At 39.4% G+C, this 13,892-nt stretch overlaps 1 protein-coding gene across 8 annotated transcripts in view; it reads left to right on the top strand.

The window, feature by feature from the left end:
• The window catches only part of TMPRSS7 (transmembrane serine protease 7), a 57,016-nt gene that overhangs the window by 17,967 nt on the left and 25,157 nt on the right, over positions 1–13,892 (top strand). For all 8 annotated transcript variants that reach the window (XR_004484474.2, XM_033432172.2, XM_049710311.1 and 5 more), the window contains 6 exons: positions 535–602; positions 2,161–2,354; positions 3,622–3,660; positions 4,401–4,629; positions 6,006–6,136; positions 8,885–8,997. Coding sequence is in view for 7 of the 8 variants with exons in the window: in XM_033432172.2 (XP_033288063.1) it covers positions 535–602; positions 2,161–2,354; positions 3,622–3,660; positions 4,401–4,629; positions 6,006–6,136; positions 8,885–8,997 (774 nt within the window). In the remaining variant the exon portion in view is untranslated. The remainder of the gene's footprint in view (positions 1–534; positions 603–2,160; positions 2,355–3,621; positions 3,661–4,400; positions 4,630–6,005; positions 6,137–8,884; positions 8,998–13,892) is intronic.

The following is a 13,892-nucleotide window of genomic DNA, read 5'->3' as shown; positions in this document are numbered from 1 at the left end:
TTGACTGAAATAGCTCTCTTTTGAGATCCATTTATGGTGTTTTAAAAGATCTGGGTGTGTCCCTGGAAACGAGAGTTCTGCAGTGGGATATGGAAGTTGGACTGTGGGCACCACGCGCCCTCTAGCGGCTAATATACATTTTCCGTGGCGTGCATTGGTAGAAAAGAGGTTGCGCAGAATACCTTGTAAATACGCTTAAAGGAGTTTCGCTTATTCATTGTGGAGAAAATTAACTTTTGGAGTAGGCAGAATGCAGCAGTTAAGCTTGGTTAGGGTGTCTAAAGACAGCAATAAATGAATAAAGGTAGCTGATTAATCTTCACAGAGAGCAGAATGACAGTAAGTAACCCTGATACAGGAAGTAAGAATTTATTTGAATTCAAGGAATAATGTCTGGGTTTGGGCTTAGAGACCTTTAGTTTGAGCCTTGCTTTTCACCTTGCTAACTGTCAGAGCTTGGACCTACGGCACACTGGGTATCATGAGAGGAAGCCAATTTGAAAGACTTCAGGCATCTTGGTTCTTCTTTTGCAGGTAAACCTGGTTTATACAACATCTGCCTTCTCCAAATTTTACCAGCAGTCGGTAGTTGCAGATGTCAGGTAATGAATGTCCCTTGCTTTGGGACTTCTATGTTCACTGCTGTAATACCTCAAAAGGCTGTGGAAGGGCTGAAAGAGCGCCATTCTCAAGTAACCACTTGGGGGCAGTTGTGGGTTAATACCCTTCTAGCACAATAGCAATCCAACTCTTTTTTTACCCCTTTTATTTATTTATTTTAAAGACTTTATGTATGTATGTATGTATGCGTGCATTTATTTTTGGCTGCATTGGGTCTTCGTTGCTGCGCGCGGGCTTTCTCTAGTTGCGGTGAGCAGGGGCTACTCTTCATTGTGGTGTACAGGCTTCTCATTGCAGTGGCTTCTCTTGTTGCGGAGCACTGGCTCTAGGTGCGTGGGCTTCAGTAGTTGTGGCACACGAGACTCAGAAGATGTGGCTCGGGGGCTTTAGAGCTCCAGCTCATTAGTTGTGGAGCATCGGCTCAGTTGCTCCGTGGCGTGTGGGATCTTCCTGGACCAGGACTCGAACCCGTGTGCCCTGCATTGGCAGGCGGATTCTTAACCACTGCGCCACCAGGGAAACCTGCAGCTGAACTCTTTGTCATGCTATCATGCTGAGTTTTTTTCTTCATTTACCAAAGCCTGCCCTCTTTCCAGAACTGGGATCCTAGATCTTTGTATTAATGCCACTGGGCAAAATGACCATAAACACGTCCACTATATTGGGTGAGGGCAAACAGAAAACACAGACCAGTCAGTGTCTCTCAAAATATGTTCAGTAAAAAACTGGTCACTAGAGATCTTCTGAGCAAAGAAGGATCTCATGGTCAAATAATTTTTAGGAAACTTTGTGTGCCTTGTACTGTATCCCATCTCCCCCCACCCCTGATATATCTGCAGAGATTCACAATCTGTTTGGGCAGATTAAAGGCACTGAGAAGTCTTGGAGTAAAGCAATTTGTTTCCTCTCCTTCACCTTCCATTTCCCAAATTATGTGTTATAGAACACTATCTTATGTTTTTTTCCATAAAATATGACAATATTTGTGCAGGTAGGAGCTCCTACTCCAGGGTCAGATTGAAAACCAAATTAGGCTTGATTCCTGACTTGCTACTCAGTAGCTGTGTGATTTTGAGTTGTAGATGACCTTAATTTCCTCATCTGTAAAACTGGAAGTGTAACAGGACCTTCCTCAAAAGATTAAATGGGATAAAGCAGATTTAGCACTGTGTCTGGACATGGTGAGGTATCAAACATTCTAACTGTTGTTATTTGTAATAGCAGTGAATACTGATTGACATCCATAGAAATAGTATATTCTCCATGGAGATGCAAAATATACTAACAGTTCTAGATTTGAACACAGCACAAGAATACACATACCATGATGCTTTCCTTTCCAAATTCCCATGATAGGAGTCAATGGCTTCCTAAAGAAGGAAGTTAGTTGAAAGATGAACTTGAAAGATGTTGAAAGATGTGTCAGTTGAAAGATGTGTCCATTGGCCTCACCTTGAATTTATCACTTGGGTCACTGGCTCCTTATGAAAGTCTACTGCCTAAGAGGTATCCCTGGACTTCTTTCTCTTTTCACTACAGCAGTAACAACAAAGGTGGCCTCCTTGTTCACTTTTGGCTTGTGTTTGTCATGCCACATGCCAAGGGCCATATCTTCTGTGAGGACTGTGTGGCTGCCATCTTGAAGGACTCCATCCAGACAAGCATCATAAACCGGACCTCCGTGGGGAGCCTGCAGGGTCTGGCTGTGGACATGGACTCTGTGGTACTAAATGGTGATTGTTGGGTAATTCTCCTTCAAGCACTCCTTCCTGCAGCACTCTTGATACTGTCGTTGTTGTAGTCAATGTTGCCGTGAAGTACAGTCTTCCCTCTATATCCACGGACTTCGCATTCGCGGATTCAGCCAACCATGGATAGAAAACATTTGGAAAAAAAATTCTAGAAAGTTCCAAAAAGCAAAACTTGAATTTGCCACAGGCTGGCAACTATTTACACAGCATTTACACTGTATTAGGTATTAGAAGTAATCTAGAGATGATTTAAAGTATACAGGAGGATGTGCACAGGTTTTATGCAAATACTATGCCATTTTACATAAGGGATTTGAGCATTCATGAATTTTGGTATCCTTGGGTGTCTTGGATCCAATCCCCTGTGGATACTGAGGAATGACTGTATTCTTCTCCACAATCCCAGTGGAACAGGATTAGCTGAAGACATTGGAGCTACATTGATAAAAGAAGTTGCTAAATGTTATATACAGTGATTAGACAATAGAATTGGGGTCAGAATACACATGAAAATGAATTTCTTAAAACGTACCCTTTTCTATATTTAATTTGGCTTCATGCATCTTCAAACTAAGGATCCAAGGGATAAGGTCCTGGAGAAGGAAAATTTTGCTGAGGTCTACCTTCCTTGTTTCTTCCCTTGTTCAGACAGAACTGCACCTGTGTTCTATAGTGTGCCCCAATGCTCCAAAATGACCTGCCCAAAACACAGTCAGAATGCAAATTCCATCATTTATCTTGACAGTAAAGTGGTTTAATTATTGTCTAACCCCAAATTTATGCAGTTTTCTATTTTGATTTAAATTATATATATATGTTAGGCATATAGTAGGTTGATAAGTATTTGTAATAAGTAATGAATCAATAAAAAAATCTCTAGTGGAAAATTCTGTACCACATATACTACTTCAGATATAGAACCAATTATTACCATGTTTAGTTGCTTTTTTATCTTCAAAAAATCTTTAAAAGTTGTTACAACAGATGATTTCAAGCACAAAAGTAAAGAGAATTGTTTAATGAACTCTTATACACTTTACTCAGCTTCAACAACTATCAACTCATAGCTGTCCTATTTGATGTCTAAATACCTAAACAACCTCCCTTTTACCCTCACAGGATTATTTTAAAGCAAATCCCAGATATGTTGGATTGCTTTTAAAGGACAAGATATTTTTACTAAGCAAAATTCTAACAAAATGAAATGCTGGGACTGATAGTGTTTTTTCTATGTGCTTTTTCAATGCAGCTGGGCTTCGGTCAGATTACTCTTCAACCATAGGATCTGGTAAATTATGTCTGTGGTTTCTCCCCTGCCCTCCAACCTCCCCATCCCCAACTGCCTCCAAATCAGTATCCTTTTTGGCTGTAGTTTTCCTGTTCACATGCTGGTGTTTGTCAGTGTTCTTTCTGTTGCCAGTGACAGATATAGTATATTCAAACTAGCTTAAGCACAAAAGAAACGTGATTGCCTCATATAACTGGGACATACGTGGAATATGCTGGCTGCAGGCATGGTTGGGTCCAGGTTCTAAGATAAAATATTGTCAGGACTCTGCATTTTTGTTTTCTTCTGCTGAGACTTCATCAAGTGGGTTCTTCCAATGTGGTGGCATAAATGGCCACCAGCAGATCCAAGCTTATGATTTATCAGTTTAGCTACCATGGTGGAAAAAAATCTCACCTGTATTTTGAGAAGTCCTTGGGCTGAGTTTCATTGTCTCAAATTGACTGACGTGCCCACTCCTGAAACAGCTGCTTTGGCTCTGATTGGTCAGTCTGGGTCGTGTGCTCACTTCTGGACCTAGGGTGAGTTTAACCCCAACCAAGCCACATGGACAGGGTAGGTGTAGTTTCTCAAAGTAAAATCTAGGTGCTGTTATCAGAAGAGATGAGAGTGGATTCCAGGCTGGCAAAGACAGCAGATATTCTCCATGTGAGCTCTTTTGCTCTTTACTCTTCTATAAAGATTTCTAGGAAAATCATTCCTAAAACAAAACAAAGCAAAATAAAGTGCTGTCTCCACAGACAAAGGCTGCTCTCAGTACTTCTACGCAGATCACCTGTCTCTCCGCTACCCTCTGGAGATTTCGGCAACCTCAGGGAGGCTGATGTGCCACTTCAAGCTGGTGGCCATAGTGGGCCACCTGATCCGTCTCTCAATAGAGTCCGTCCAGATTGAAGCCGACAACTGTGTCACCGACTCCCTGACCATTTACGACTCCCTCATGCCAATCCGGAGCACCATCTTGTATAGGTATTATGCAGGCACTCTGGTTGGCAAGTGAAAAGAATTTTTACAATGTCTTATGCAGGCACTCTGGTTGGCAAGTGAAAAGAATTTTTACAATGTCTGTCTTTTGCAGTATCTGGCTTGCCTTTGGATTTTTTTAAACCATTTTTGTATATACTCATGAGGTCAAAGATTGACCCGTGCCCTGTTTAGTGCCCCCTGTCTTAGCCAGAGCCTATCAGACACAGTGTTTGCTTTTCACTTGTAGCATACAACAGTCAAAATCATTGGGAACTTCAGTCAATAGTTTTGATATATATTTCACATTTTTTTGGTTTAATTTCACTTTCATTGCAATCACAGTGAAGGCTACTGTTTCAATAGAATGTGAGAATGAATATTCTATTATAATTGCATAGCATTAGTAAAACAATTTATTTTCCTTATAAAGATAACACAATGTTTATTGTGAAAATGAGGTCAATCAGAGAAAACAATGTCAATTATCTTCCATTCCCATTACCCAGAATAAATGTCTGTTATATTTTTGCATACATTCTTTCATTCATACGTGTACATAATTACACACACGTATACATATACATATCCTAGTATTTCTTACTCACTAGTAGACATCTTTTTATGAGTGCTTAATATTTTGGTAACCTAGTAATGTCAGTTAGGCTTTATTAAGAATTTGCTATTTTTACTCGTTGTGCTAAAGGGCATATGAATTATCTTATCATTTTAAATGGTGTTTATGTATGTATATAATAGTATTTTATGTAAGTATTATTTATTTATATTTTGATGGTGAATGAACATGTTAAAAATTCAAACAGTGTCTAAAGATTTGTAGTGAAAAGTAAGTTTGTCACTGACGCTCACCCCTCAATCACTGTTTTTGGTTTCTTTTCACTATTCCCAGACATATTTAGTTATTATCTCACTTAATCCTCACCACAATGCTATGAGGAATATACTGTTATTATTACTACCATTTCAGAGTTGGGAAACTGGCATTTATGAAGAACTAGTTACTTCATTGCCCAGTTAAGTGATAGAGCTGAGTTTTGAACCCAGTTTTCCCTGGTGAAGAGCCCATGACTTTAGCTATTAAATACCCTGCCTGTATACCTTGTTTGCTCTCAAGGAGTGTCCAGTGGCAGCCATCCAAGAGAATTCTTCATTAGTCACTGGAAAAAAATTTCTGCAGCTATATCAGCTCCGCTCCATCTGTAGTCCCTTCTGGCCACTAATTGATGAAGACCTGGCTGGTAGAGTCTGATTTACAGGAACTGTGTGGATGGCCCAAGAAATGTGTGGAATTAGTGGTGGATGGAGGTCCGATCCTCAATAACCTATTATTTATGTGCTTTTGTTTTGTTATCTGGTTTCAGAATTTGTGAACCCACAAGAACATTAATGTCATTTGTTTCGACAAATAATCTCATGTTGGTGATATTTAAGTCTCCTCAGATACCAAGGCTATCAGGAATCCGGGCATATTTCGAGGTCATTCCAGAACAAGGTAAGCTTCCCCAGTTGAAAAAAGTCATGAGAAATACTTATTATGATAGATACTCCAGTCTTATCTCTCCCAAGGCTGTGTTGTAATACTAGTTGCATTAGTCAGGACCCTGAGTCAGGTTCAAAGAGGGAGATGGTATTAGTTATTCTAACAGAGAACTTAATGTAAAGAACTGTTAACTCAGTACAGAGGTGTTCACTGGGTAACTCAAAAGGCAAAAAAACAGAAACAAAAAAACAAAACACAAAAAAACTGTAAGGTATCATGGATGTAACACATGTAGGAAGCAACTAGCACTGTAGATCTAGAGGAACAAAGGAAAGGAATTGGAACGATTACAATTTAGGGCTTGGAGGAGGGGGAGGTGGTCTGTGTAATGGAACTCAGACCTATGCCCAGCTGGTGTTGGTGTCTATAAATTCGGAGGCAGGTGTTCATGAACCTGGGACCCAGACCTTTGAGGAGAGGGTGCCAGACAGCTGAGCTGGCATCTTTTAGGGAGACACAAAGCAGAAGTTGGAAAAACTGCTAACAGATTCAACTCTGTTACAGGAAGGAAGAGTAACTGCAAGGGTGAAGCAGCATTGCTGGGGTGACACTCCCAGGAATAAGAAACGGAGTGAAGTCTTATTCTTCCCTCTCCAGCCTTCTAGTCTCCCTTTAGCACCCCCTACTGGCAGAGCATATCAGGTAGTGAAGGACAGAAGTGGTTTGTATAGTCCAGCCCAGCCTTGCAGAACAGAGTAGAGAGGGGTGGGTTTGGAGCTGAGGGACAATAGCTCAGTAACTAGCACATTCTTTCATGAATTCTCATTTATAGTAATGCACATAAGTGCCATCCTAGAAAGTGCTCATGATGCAAAACCCAGAGGTATTTTTTTTTTTTTTCCGGTACGCGGGCCTCTCACTGTTGTAGATTCTCCCGTTGCGGAGCACAGGCTCCGGACGCGCAGGCTCAGCGGCCATGGCTCACGGGCCCAGCCGCTCCGCGGCATGTGGGATCTTCCCGGACCGGGGCACGAACCCATGTCCCCTGCATCAGCAGGAGGACTCTCAATCACTGCGCCACCAGGGAAGCCCAAAACCCAGAGGTTTTAAAGGGTTTTTCTAGTGAGCAAAAAGTGATCTCTTTGTTCTTCTCTTTTTGACTTGGGTTGACGAAGTCAAACAAAACAAAATGAAAAGAGCCTTCACTGAAACTCTAATGTTTTTGTAATATTTGTTGCCTTGGAAACTGGTCAGATCTTACAGGTCATGTCTTGGTAACTTCTTTATGAGCATCAACAAAGCTAAAGGGGTCAGAATGGGAGATGGGGGTGAGGAGGGAAGAGAATTGGGCTTAAGTAGATAGTGAGAGCTACAGGTTCATCACTATTTTAGGGCAGTGGCTCATTTTGATAGGTTTTTCTCTGTCAAATTATTACAAAACAAAATGTAAAATTGATTTATTGAACTAGATATTTGAGATAGTGTTAGGTTGAAAATTATCTGTAACTCCAAAGGTTAAAAATAGAATTATAACAGAAATATGATAGTGGAATTTGTCTATCCACTCAACAAATATTTACTGAGCATCTGTTGTATGCCAGAAATGACTGTAGGTGTTAGGGAAATCGTAAACAAAATAGAAAGAAAATCAGTGCTCTTGGGCTGCTTATATTCTAGCAGAAGAATGACCATAACAGTAAGAATAGACATGTAGATTGTCTTATTTAAATAGTATAACACATTATGAAAACTGGATATCTCTTGAACAACAAATACACACTAATTTGAACAAAATTAACTCAGAAGCTTTAAAAATATATATTTACAGTGCTGTATGTCAAAATATACATACAGTGTTAATATGTTAATTATATCTCAATAAAACTAGAAGAAAAAATATATTTAAACCATGTTTTTTAAAGAAAGGAATAGCCTCCTATAGATCTGTAACCAAAATAAATGATCTGAAATAGCCAGGAGATGGAAGCAACCTAAGTGTCCATCATCGGATGAATGGATAAAGAAGATGTGGCACATATATACAATGGAATATTACTCAGCCATAAAAAGAAATGAAATCGAGTTATTTGTAGTGAGGTGGATGGACCTAGAGTCTGTCATACAGAGTGAAGTAAGTCAGAAAGAGAAAGACAAATACCATATGCTAACACATATATATGGAATCTAAGAAAAAAATGTCATGAAGAACTTAGGGGTAAGACAGGAATAAAGACACAGACCTACTAGAGAATGGACTTGAGGATATGGAGAGGGGGAAGGGTAAGCTGTGACAAAGTGAGAGAGTGGCATGGACATATATACACTACCAAACGTAAAATAGATAGCTAGTGGGAAGCAGCCGCATAGCACAGGGAGATCAGCTCAGTGCTTTGTGACCACCTAGTGGGGTGGGATAGGGAGGGTGGGAGGGAGAGAGATGCAAAAGGGAAGAGATATGGGAACATATGTATGTGTATAACTGATTCACTTTGTTATAAAGCAGAAACTAACACACCATTGTAAAGCAATTATACTCCAATAAAGATGTAAAAAAAAAAGATTTGAAAACAAGTATAGACTTTGAACAGTATATTAGCTATACATGCATAGGGTACTATTTTTTTTAAATAGTTTAATTTCAAAAATATATAAGCTTATTGACCAAGAAAATATGCATTTGTAGTTAAAGAAATGTATGCTGTCTATTTCCCATAATCTCACAACTGCAAATCATTGTGTGTTACTGGATATTTTTTTCAGAATGTGAAAACACAGTGTTGGTCAAAGAAATCACTGGCTTTGAAGGGAAAATTTCAAGTCCATATTACCCAAGCTACTACCCTCCAAAATGCAAGTGTACCTGGAAATTTCAGGTAGCCTAGTTTTAACAGTATCTTAGAAAAATATTGCTATCCTATTTTTAGTAGCTATTTATTTTTGAATTTAATTATACTTATTTTTTAAATTACAAAAAGAATGTCAGTTAATTTTATAACATTTAAACCTTATTAAAATATATTTTCTAGAACATGAAGGTTTGTTGTAATTTCAAGCCGCTGCTCACAATTAACTGCTTTTTGCAGACTGGGGCTTATTTGTCCAGTTTCTTACTTTGTATTAAAAAGAGCAAAGACATTGTTATAGGATCAAACAGTTTATTTTATTATGGTAGAGCTCATTTATTAATTTTTAATTACTTCATCAGCATTATAATGAGAATAATAAAGAAATAATAAATTGAATTAGGCAATATATATTTCAGCTGTATAAGCAAATTGGAATGTAAATTTATATGAAATACATATGTCTCCCTCTGGCGCTAGACAGGTAGTCCCTGGTTTCTGTTTGTTTTTCAAAATCTCAGTGTGTAACCTATTTTTCTTTTTCCAGCTGTTATATTAATGCGGAGGGAGGTCGCCTTTGCTCTTTCAGCATATACATATGAAATTATTTTTGTGGGGCATAGCAGTTAGTTGTCAGTGACAAGCAGTGTCTAGTTTGTATTCATTCAACATATTATTATTAAGTGCCTGCTCCGTGTCAGGCAGTATTCTGAACACCGGGATGCATGAGATCTCTCTCTCTCTCTCTCTCTCACACACACACACACACAAGCTCTGCTGTCATGGAGTCCTCTATAAAGTAGGGGGAGACAGGTGACAAAGAAATAAACAAGTAAAATACATGCAGTGTGTTCCACGATGGTACAATGCTATGGAGAATACAGCAGGGGAGGGGCTCTGTAGCTGAGTGGGGGTGGGGGTGGTGTGAAAGGTAGGAAGTCTGGGATTTGTTGTCTCAAGTAGGATGGTCAGGGAAAGCCTCACTGACAAAGGGACATTTGCATAGAAACTTGAGACATGATGGAACTAACCTGGCACGTGCTGAGGGTAAGAGTGTCCCGGGCAAAGGGAAGAGCTGAGGCAAAGGCCCCGAGGAGGCAGGAGAGTGCTTGCTGCATGTAGGGTTCGTGCACAGTCCTAACAGTTAAATATTGAAATGTTTTTATTATACCCAAATCTCTACCTACTAGTAGGCATCCTTAAATTATTTTTTTATCATTATCCCAAATATTTAAAATATAATGAAGACATAAAGGTTCTGGATTCTTGCTCACTGCCCAATTCTTGGTGCCTGAGAGCAGCAAAAGCTCAGAGCCTCAGGTGACTAGCAAGTCTGAAGGTGGGGAGAGGGGTAGATGGAAAGAGAAGAAAAGAAGCGCTGGGGAAAGAGGAGGGAAAGACATCAAACCTCTGCCTCTTCAACTCCAATAAGCAGACTTATCTTCTTTATAATATCTAGAACAAGAAAGACCCCATTCCCAGGAGCTCCATCAAGTGTTTGAAAGTCCTTTGAGATAAAACAAATGTTGATCCCATGGTAACTCACAAGATTTAAAAGGAAAATCCCTAAACGTTGCTGTGATTAAGTTTTAGTCAGGGTACAAACAAAAATATCAGATCACTTTCTGTTTCACTGGGTCAAGGGTTAGAAATGCTGAACAATAGGAAATCTTGACAAGGAAAAGAGCATGGGGGTGGGGGATGGGAAAGGGGAGACAGGAAACATTGGGGACAGACTTGTGCGATGACACCATTCCCCAGAGGTCAAGGTTGGTTGTTCTCAGTGAGGAGGTTAAATACAGCTGTTGCTTTCTTGGAAGGCTCTGAGCAGCCACCGATATCTGTGTGACAACACGTTTCTTTTTTTTTTTTTTTTTTTGAATTTTTGAATGTTATTTAATTTATTTTTTTCTAGAGCAGGTTCTTATTAGTCATCCATTTTATACACATCAGTGTATACATGTCCATCCCAATCGCCCAATTCATCACACCACCACCCACACCCCCTGCCGCTTTCCCCACTTGGTGTCCATACAATTGTTCTCTATATCTGTGTCTCTATTTCTGCCCTGCAAACTGGTTCACCTGTACCATTTTTCTAGGTTCCCCATATATGCATTAATATACAATATTTGTTTTTCTCTTTCTGACTTACTTCACTCTGTATGATTGTCTCTAGATTCATCCACATCTCTACAAATGACCCAATTTCATTCCTTTTTGTGGCTGAGTAATATTCCATTGTATATGTACCATATCTTCTTTATCCATTCGTCTGTCATTGGGCATTTAGGTTGCTTCCATGACCTGGCTATTATAAGTAGTGCTGCTATGAATATTGGGGTGCATGTGTCTTTCTGAATTATGGTTTTCTCTGGGTATATGCCCTGTAGTGGGATTGCTGGGTCATATGGTAATTCTATTTTTAGTTTTTTAAGGAACCTCCATACTTTTCTTCATAGTGGCTTTATCAATTTATATTCCCACCAACAGTGCAAGAGGGTTCCCTTTTCTCCACACCCTCTCCAGCATTTGTTGTTTTTTTCTTCTTTTTTTTTTTATTCAAACAGAAAGTCACAAAAATGATAATCATCCCCATCAGTTCACTCAGTCCCAGGTAATTAATTTTTTTTCATCTTGATCTTTTTTTAACACTTTTATGAATTCATCAGTTTTCCATTAGAGTTCTCAAAATGCTTATTCATTCAGTTCAGCAGTATAGTCAGTTATCAGAAACCTGTACTTGTCAGAGATTTTTCCATGAATTCCTTGAAGATGAAACCCTTTTAGAGGAACATTTTTGCAAAAGCATCAGAGTATACCCAGAACTGTCTGTAAATGACAAAAGACTTAAAAATGACCACAGATAAAGATTTGATGAAAGTTCATAATAATGCAATTGACAAGGAAATTTAGTTATTTCTGAGATATACATTTTAAAGTAATAACTAGAATTATAACTTATAACATTATACCAGAACATATAAGATTTTTAGAAATTTCATGTAATGTCTGAAACATTTATATTAACATATTTCTATACAAATAACTCAAAGAAAGATTAGTATTAGTTGTTTTTTGTTTGTTTGTTTTATGCTGCAGGTTCTTATTAGTCATCAATTTTATATACATTAGTGTATACATGTCAATCCCAATCGCCCAATTCAGCACACCACCAACCCCACCCCACTGCGGTTTTCCCCCCTTTGTGTCCATAGGTTTGTTCTCTACATCTGTGTCTCAACTTCTGCCCTGCAAATCGGTTCATCTGTACCATTTTTCTAGGTTCTACATACATGTGTTAATATACGATATCTGTTTTTCTCTTTCTGACTTACTTCACTCTGTATGACAGTCTCTAGATCCATCCACGTCTCAACAAATGACTCTATTTTGTTCCTTTTAATGGCTGAGTAACATTCCATTGTATATATGTACCACATCTTCTTTATCCTTTTGGCTGTTGATGGGCATTTAGGTTGCTTCCATGACCTGGCTATTGTAAATAGTGCTGCAATGAAAATTGGGGTGCAGATGTCTTTTTGAATTATGGTTTTCTCTGGGTATATGCCCAGTAGTGGGATTGCTGGATCATATGGTAATTCTATTTTTAGATTTTTAAGGAACCTCCATACTGTTGTCCATAGTGGCTGTATCAATTTACATTCCCACCAACAGTGCAAGAGGGTTCCCTTTTCTCCACACCCTCTCCAGCATTTGTTGTTTGTAGATTTTCTGATGATGCCCATTCTAACTGGTGTGAGGTGATACCTCATTGTAGTTTTCATTTGCATTTCTCAAATAATTAGTGATGTTGAGCAGCTTTTCATGTGCTTTTTGGCCATCTATATGTCTTCTTTGCAGAAATGTCTTTTTAGGTTTTCTGCCCATTTTTGGATAGGGTTGTTTGTTTCTTTAATATTGAGCTGCATGAGCTGTTTATATATTTTGGGGATTAATCCTTTGTCCATTGATTCATTTGCAAATATTTTCTCCCATTATGAGAGTTGTCTTTTCTTCTTGTTTATGGTTTCCTTTGCTGCGCAAAAGCTTTTAAGTTTCATTAGGTCCCACTTGTTTTTCTTTTTTTGCAGTACGTGGGCCTCTCACTGTTGTGGCCTCTCCTGTTGTGGAGCACAGGCTCCAGACGCACAGGCTCAGCAGCCATGGCTCACGGGCCCAGCCGCTCTGCGGCATGTGAGATCTTCCTGGACCGGGGCATGAACCCGTGTCCCCTGCATCGGCAGGCAGACTCTCAACCACTGAGCCACCAGAGAAACCCCCACCACTTGTTTATTTTTGTTTTTATTTCCATTACTCTAGGAGGTGGATCAAAAAGATTTATGATCAAAAATCATAAATCAAAAAGATTTATGTCTGGGCTTCCCTGGTGGCGCAGTGGTTGAGCGTCCGCCTGCCGATGCAGGGGACACGGGTTCGTGCCCCGGTCTGGGAAGATCCCACATGCCGCGGAGCGGCTGGGCCCGTGAGCCATGGCCATTGAGCCTGTGCTCCGCAACGGGAGAGGCCACAACAGTGAGAGGCCCGCGTACCGCAAAAAAAAAAAAAAAAAGATTTATGTCAAAGAGTGTTCTTCCTATGTTTTCCTCTAAGAGTTTTATAGTGTCCGGTCTTACATTTAGGTCTTTAATCCATTTTGAGTTTATTTTTGTGTATGGTGTTAGGGAGTGTTCTCATTTCATTCTTTTACATGTAGCTGTCCAGTTTTCCCAACACCATTTATTGAAGAGACTGTCTTTTCTCCATTGTATATCTTTGCCTCCTTTGTCATAGATTAGTTGACCATAGGTGTGTGGGTTTATCTCTGGGCCTTCTATCTTGTTCCATTGATCTATGTTTCTGTTTGTGTGCCAGTACCATATTGTCTTGATTACTGTAGCTTTGTAGCATAGTCTGAAGTCAGG

The sequence above is a fragment of the Orcinus orca genome, chromosome 5, assembly GCF_937001465.1.
Source record: "Orcinus orca chromosome 5, mOrcOrc1.1, whole genome shotgun sequence".
NCBI lineage: Eukaryota > Metazoa > Chordata > Mammalia > Artiodactyla > Delphinidae > Orcinus > Orcinus orca.
This window is presented reverse-complemented; position numbering and strand designations above follow the sequence as displayed.